Source organism: Plasmodium reichenowi, chromosome 5 (genome assembly GCF_001601855.1).
Source record: "Plasmodium reichenowi strain SY57 chromosome 5, whole genome shotgun sequence".
Classification (NCBI taxonomy): domain Eukaryota; phylum Apicomplexa; class Aconoidasida; order Haemosporida; family Plasmodiidae; genus Plasmodium; species Plasmodium reichenowi.
The window spans coordinates 596,155-604,233 of record NC_033650.1 but is presented as its reverse complement, the minus strand read 5'-3'; the positions used below and the strand labels follow the sequence as shown (position 1 = coordinate 604,233).

Below are 8,079 nucleotides of genomic sequence, written 5' to 3'. Positions count from 1 at the left end.
AAAAAAAAAAAAAAAAAAAGAATCACACATTTCTTCTCATATAATATGGAGAATCAGACGGGTAAAACTAACTTCACGTTTTATAAAAAGAATAAAAGTAATGATTGTGAAACTACATATAAATCTGAAGAAAAAAAAAATAAAAAAAATGTAGAGAAGAATTATAAAGTGGTTGAAACATATAAAAGTTCCTTTAAAGTTCAGGAAGAAAATGTAAATGTAAACAACAATTATTTTCTTAGTTCTATAAATAATGTAGACAAAAATTACAACATGATGTATAAAAAATGTTCTAATTCTATTGGGGGAGCTACGGTTGTAACAAATTCATCGGAATTACATGCAAGTGATGAAGCAGATCATATAGGAACAGATTCGAAAATATTAGGACATAAAAAAAAGAAAGTTCATCAAATGGTTAAGGTGAAGATGAAGCAAGATCCTAAGGAGGGACAAGACAACATCACTTATAAGAATAAGAAAAAAAGTAACATGAACGAATTCAACAATAATAATGATAATAATGATGAGAATAATGATAATAATAATGATAATAATAATGTTGAGAATAATGATAATAATAATGATAATAATAATGATGAGAATAATGATAATAATAATGATAATAATAATGATGATAATAATAATGATAATAATGATGATAATAATAATGATAATAATAATGATAATAATGGTGATAATAATAATGATAATAATGGTGATAATAATAATGATAATAATAATAATAATAATGATAGTAATAATAATAGTAATAATAATAATGATTATTCTTCATATTATTTTAATAGTGATGTGGATGTAGAATCTTTAATATATACACAAGAAGCCAAGAAAATCAAGAATACGAAAAATAAAAAAAACTTAACAGATTATAACAACAACAATGTTACATCAAAAGATATTAAGATAAGAAAAAGTAATATTATAGAATTGAATAAATTATTAAAAGAAAATTTAAGGATAGAACAGAATTTACAAAAACAAAAAAAAGATAAAATGGACGTAGGTGATGTGTATGCTGAGAAGGAGGAAGAAGATAATTATGAAGAAAAAAAAGATGATCAACAAACAGTAAAAGAAATATCAAATACCAAACATATAGGAAAAGAGGAGGAAAATTCAAGAAAAAAAAAAAACAAACAAAAAGAAAAGCATAACGAATGCAGAGATGCTAATGATAAGGAACTAAGTGTAGAACAAAGAAATGATCCAAATAATATTAACGAACACTATGAGGAATTATCTAAGGATACCAAGAAAGAAAAAGGAAAAAAAAAAAATAAAGATAATAAAAATAACACAGAAAATAAAGATAACAAGGATAATAAAAATAACACAGGAAATAAAGATAACACAGGAAATAAAAATAACATAGATAATAAAAATGACAAAGAAAACAACAATAACAAAGGTAACAAAGAAAACAAAAATAACAAGGCAAACACAGATAATAAAAATAATACAGATAATAAAAATAACAAAGATAATAAAAATAATACAGATAATAAAAATAATACAGATAATAAAAATAATACAGATAATAAAAATAATACAGATAATAAAAATAATACAGATAATAAAAATAATACAGATAATAAAAATAATACAGATAACAAGGAAAAGGATAAAAGTAATCTTACCATAATAGAAAAAAATGCATCTAAAGGGAAAAAAACAAAAAATAAAAAAACTAGCCAAAATAAAAAAAATGACATAGGTGACAATAAAGAAATTATAAATATAAATTATATATCGGAACAAAATATAAATGAAAATCATTATTCATTAAAGGAAAAAAATGTGCAAAATAAAAAAGGTGAATATAATTATAACACCATAGAGACAGACAATAATAATAATAATATTAATTATTATAATAAAAATATTACAAAGAATATTATAAATAATGATATCAAACAATTTGTCAATAAAAATTATATGGAGCATAATTATGTTCATAATAATACCTACATATATAATAATAATAATAATAATAATAGTGTTCTTTATAATTATGATAATAGCATCTTTACCAGTGATATAAATGATGATCAAAAGAATTATAAAGATGAATTGAAAAATGAAATATTGAAAACAAATAAAAAATTTGTTGTAAATAATATTAGTTTTAATAAAAATATAAATAACCTAAAACTTTTGAAAGACTATAATTTGAATGACATAGTTAATAATTTTGAACAATACAAAAGTATGAATAGTCATTTAGCAAATGACAATAATAATAATAATAATAATAATATTGATGATGAAAATATGCCAGGTAATATTAATAGGGGAAAAAAAAAAAATTATAATAATAATAAATATCACAATGATAAAGATAATAATATGTCTACAACAAGAGAGTGTAATATAAACAATATAAACAATAATAATAATAATAATAATGATAATGATAGTATACATAATCCTTATTTCCATTACACAGAAGATAATAAAAATATAAATGATGATATAGTAAATAATCAGGAAAATAAAAATGTTATGAATCATCTTTTTAATTATAACAATCATATGTATAAAAAATTTGTGTCCAATCAATATTTGGAAAATGTTCCTAATGTACATGTAACAAATAATCAAAAGAGTGATTTCAATAATGCTAACAGAAATATCTATTCTTATAATTATAATGTAAATAAAAATATATTGAATAATAATAAAGTAACTAATAATAATAGTCTCAATTATAATAATGTTAATATTATGAATTCTATAAATACCATGGGTGTTAACGATCAAAATTATATAACAAATAGAAATTATAATAATATATTGAGTAACACTAATATGAATGTTCCTAATATACCTAGTGAAAATAATAATATAAGAGAACTTAATAAAACGAATGACAATATGAATATTAAAAATAGCATATCAAAAGAAAATATACATAATATTATGGATAATACTACTACTTATACACATCCTAATTCAGTATGTAATTCTCATTATATGAATAATACTGTAATATATGATACAAACAATATTATGTGTAATGATAAGGTATCTAATATGAATAAGTGTATGCCTAATCAAAATGTAGATGTATATTCATATGGATATATGGCCAACAATATCCCTGTTAATGTTGTATATAATAATTTTAACGACACACCCACATATTTCACAAATAATAATAATAATATTAATATTAACCATGATGTGGTTGATACTAATATGGAAGAAAAACGACCAGGAAATGTGGCACCGCACGCTAATAATCATATTCTTAAATTTTCTTGTCAAGTTAATAATTCTTCAAAAACGTTAAGCGACACGTTAATCAAAACTAACAAAGGAAAGGTACACTTGAATTTATTAACGGACGTAAAATGCTCCACAAGGAAGAATATCAATAATAATAATAATAACAATAATAATAACAATAATAATAACAATAATAATAACAATAATAATAACAATAATAATAATGAATGTCATATTAATATACAAAAGGATGACACTAAAATTGATAATGGTCAAAAAGAGGATAATATTACTACAAATAATAATAATAGTAATTGTAATAGTGAAGGTAAGGATAATACAGATGATAATAATAATAATGATATAAATAATAATGATATAAATAATAATGATATAAATAACAATGATAAGAATTTATTAATACTAGATAAAAATAAAAAGAAACCCTCAAACAATAAAAAAAATATATTTGAAAAAGACCCCCCAAACAATAAAAAAAATATATGTGAAAAAGACCCCCCAAACAATAAAAAAAATATATGTGAAAAAGACCCCCCAAACAATAAAAAAAATATTTTTGAAAAAGACCCCCCAAACAGTAGTTCCAATAGCATAAAAAAGAATGCACAACATATAAAGGATGGTGATAATAAATTAAAAATCGAAGAGGTAGAAAAGAAACAAGAAAACAACAAGGAAGATACTACTACAAATAAAATTACTAAGAACAATTCAGGTAATAGTAAAGATAATGAAAATATTGATGTTGATAAAACATTAAAAGAAAAAAATAATTCAATAACATCCACTGATGTAATAGAAAAATTTGAATTAAATAAAAATGGTCTATATACGTCAAAAAATAAATGTGAGAATAAAGATGAGATTAAAAGTATAAAACTAAATAACAGTTGTAACAATAAAATGAATGAATTATTAGAAAAGAAAAAAAATAAAAATAAATATTTGGCGGAAATCATAAGATGTGAACTTATATGGGGACCTACAAAAAACAAAGAACCAATAACACCAGTAGAAAGTTGTGAACTGCATCCAGTTGTTATTATAAAAGATCAATATGGACATTTATATGATGATGATGAAGATAATGAAAATAATCCTATAGGTAAAACAGTAAATATTTTCTATAGATGGAGTAGAGGACCTCCTAGAACTGTATGTTTTTTTCATCCACAAAAAATTGCATGTTTACAATGTACTGTAACATTTAGATGTTTTTGTTCTTATGAATGTTTTATGAAAGGTTTTGATCATCTACATAAATATTATAAAAGTAATGGATCAATTCATATTCCATCACATCCTAATTTACATACGTATGGTGTTCCATGTTCACCTTTTGATTGGGATAATTACGAAAAAAATATCGAATTCGATGAAAAACATTATAATTCTTTGATACAATCAGGATTATTAAATGAACCAAATAAAGAAAAATGGGAAATTATAAATAATGAAAGAAATTATATTCCTTGTCAAAAAGATATTGGACATCAAATTATGTTAGAAACCATGATACTTGATAAAAATAGTATCTCATCTGGTAATATAAGTGATTCAAATATAAATCCCTTTGATCAACAACAAAAAGAATTAAATTATAGTAGTGAATATGAATCTTCATCTGAAGATGATGATGCTTCACAGAATAATCAAAACAAAATGTCTTCTGTAAAATATTCAGATGTTCAACGAAATGAAATTAACCTTATGAATAATCAAATTCTTTTAAGAAGTTATAATGAATCTCTAGACTTTAATAATAATAAAAATATGTATCTATTCAAAAATAAAAACAACAACAATAATGATAATAATAACAATAATAATAATAACAATAATAATAATAATAATAATAATAATAATAGTGGAACTCATAATGTTAATAATACGAACATGGTCGTCCATATGAACAATTCAACAACAAATTTTTATAACTTGTATGACATGGACAATAATAATAATAATAATAATAATAATGTTGCAAATTTTCAGTTGCCAAATGGCGAAACAGATTACATAACCATAAATAATACATATAATACTCTTCCTGTCAGTATCAACAATAAAGCAAACAATGTGAATAATATGAACAGTGTTAATAATAACCTGAATAGTCATTCCCAATCCGTGGATATAAAAAAGTGCGAAGGAGGGGTCATGTACTTTCCTGAAAAAAGCCTTGATTATTCACGTAACAGTTACAAATACAGTACGAATAATATGACCAAAATTATTGATAAAAGGATAGACAATTTTGAAATGACCTATATGAACACAACACACGGAAAAATAGATAGTAACAATAATAATAATATAAATGGAAGTATTATGAATAATCATTCCACAACTTTAGGATCATCAAACAATGTGGGAAATATAAATGATAAATATGTAAATAATTTTAGTTATTCAATAGATAATAATCATATATATGTAAATAATGAAATAAATTTTATGAACAGTATGAATATTTCATCATCTCAACAAAAAATGTATAATGATATAAGTATAGAATCAAGTAAAGATTTAAATATTAGTTCGAACAATTTGCTTACTCCATATACAAACAATAGGATTGATGGAATAAATATTCAAAGTACTAATGAGGCAAGAACAATAAATACTAAAATGATATTAATGAATCCCTTAACAAATGCGGATAATAACAAAATTGTTTATAAGAATATGTTAAATAATAAATACCTTAATGTATCATCCATAAGTATTAATGATAATAATTATATGAATGAGACTCATATGAATATAAATGATGATAAGAGAAATAGTATACTGCCTGTACAAGAAAACAATTTTTTAGTTAAACAAAAAAAAAAAAAGAAGAAAAAAGATAGCAAAACAAATAATAAAAAGAAGAAAAAGAAAATATATGTTTTAGATGATAAAGTATGGAATAGTATAAAAGATCCAAATATATATCATAAAATAATAACAGGTTGTTGTATACCCAATATAACTGTTTTTCCGAATTATAATATAACATGTTTTAAAAATTATAATCATACCAATCCACAAAATCAATTTACTATTATGACTTGGAATGTGTTAGCAGAAATTTATGGAACCATTGAAGCTTTTCCACATTGTGATCCTTATATGTTAGCATGGTCTTATAGAAAAACAAAAATAATTCAGGAGATCTTAAATAATAGTCCGGATATAGTATGTTTGCAGGTAAAATTATTTGTTCATTTAATATTTATAAGACAATAACTATGTAATAAGAAAAAAGGCTATTCTTACTTTTGATCGTACATATATATATATATATGTATGTATGTATATATATATGTATATATTTTTATATGTATATATTTTTATATGTATATATTTTTATATGTATATATTTTTATATGTATATATTTTTATATGTATATATTTTTATATGTATATATTTTTATATGTATATATTTTTATATGTATATATTTTTATATGTATATATTTATATATATATATATATTTATTTATTTATTTATATTTATTAATACATTTTGGTTGCAGGAAATTCAGAATGAACACTTTTTGGACTTCTTCAAGCCGTCCCTTGGAGAGTTTGGGTATGAAGGTGTTTACAAACAAAAAACGAAAGAAATTTTCACGTCCCCTTCAGGAAAAAGGAGAGGAGGGAAATACACTATAGATGGATGTGCAATATTTTATAATAAGAAGAAATTAAAATTTGTGGAAACATATGCATTAGAATTTAGTAAATTAATAAAAGAAGCTTCTGTTTTAACATTACCAAAAGAAATTCAAAAAAATCCTTCCTTAGTTAAGAGATTATTAAAGGATAATGTAGCATTAGTTATATTATTAGAATGTATTCAGCAATACTCAAAAATATATGATAAATCAGAAGAAAAACAAAATAAGAAATTACTTATAGTTGCAAATACACATATTGTAGCAAATCCTGAAGCTAATTATGTAAAAATATGGCAAACCCAAATATTAGTTAAAGTAATCGAATATTTAAAAATAAATTTTATTAAGAAATATGAAACAATACCAAGTTTAATTATATGTGGAGATTTTAATAGTACTCCTTCAAGTGCTGTGTATCAATTAATATACAGAAAAACTTGTAGTAGAACACATGAAGACTTTAACTCGGATAAATATAGTTTATTAACAGATTTAAAATTAGGTCATAATTTAAATTTGAAATCAGCATATGCTATATCCAAACTATTATCACAAAAAATAAATCCTGAAGAATATAATAATTTAGAGTTATATGAACCATTATTTACTAATTATACAAGTAATTTTATTGGATGTTTAGATTATATATTCTATAATGATGAAAATCTTAATATTATTTCAACTGTAAATGTAGCAGATGAAAATCAATTAATACAAGAAGCACAAATGTATCAACTTTCTGACTGTGCTCTCCCAAGCCCTATAAGACCATCTGACCATCTACCATTAATAGCAAAGTTTGAGTTCAAAGTATTTTGAATTTTTTTTTTTTTTTTATTCTTATTTAATATATATTATTTATTTATAAACTAAATGAATAAAGCAAAATATTATATATATATATATATATTACTTTCAGAGAAAGTTCCAATAGGAAGTTACATATAAAATTAAATTACTTCACGGTGAGAAAAATATAATTGTACTATCTATGTATATATATATATATATATATATTACCATTAAAAGTAACATTAAATATATAATACAACACATTGATTCGTGTTAAATATAAAGAAAAAGTAAAATTTTTACTTTTTAACATACATTCAAAATATACACACATATATATATAATAT

At 21.9% G+C, this 8,079-nt stretch overlaps 1 protein-coding gene across 1 annotated transcript in view; it reads left to right on the top strand.

The window, feature by feature from the left end:
• PRSY57_0518600 (carbon catabolite repressor protein 4, putative) overlaps positions 1–7,759 on the top strand; it is a gene marked incomplete at both ends in the record, with an annotated part of 7,819 nt that extends 60 nt beyond the window's left edge. The window contains 2 exons of the mRNA XM_012906254.2: positions 1–6,468; positions 6,797–7,759. The exon at positions 1–6,468 is cut by the window's left edge and continues 60 nt beyond it. Of these exons, the coding sequence (XP_012761708.2) occupies positions 1–6,468; positions 6,797–7,759 (7,431 nt within the window). The remainder of the gene's footprint in view (positions 6,469–6,796) is intronic.
• Between the last annotated feature and the right edge of the window lie 320 nt (positions 7,760–8,079).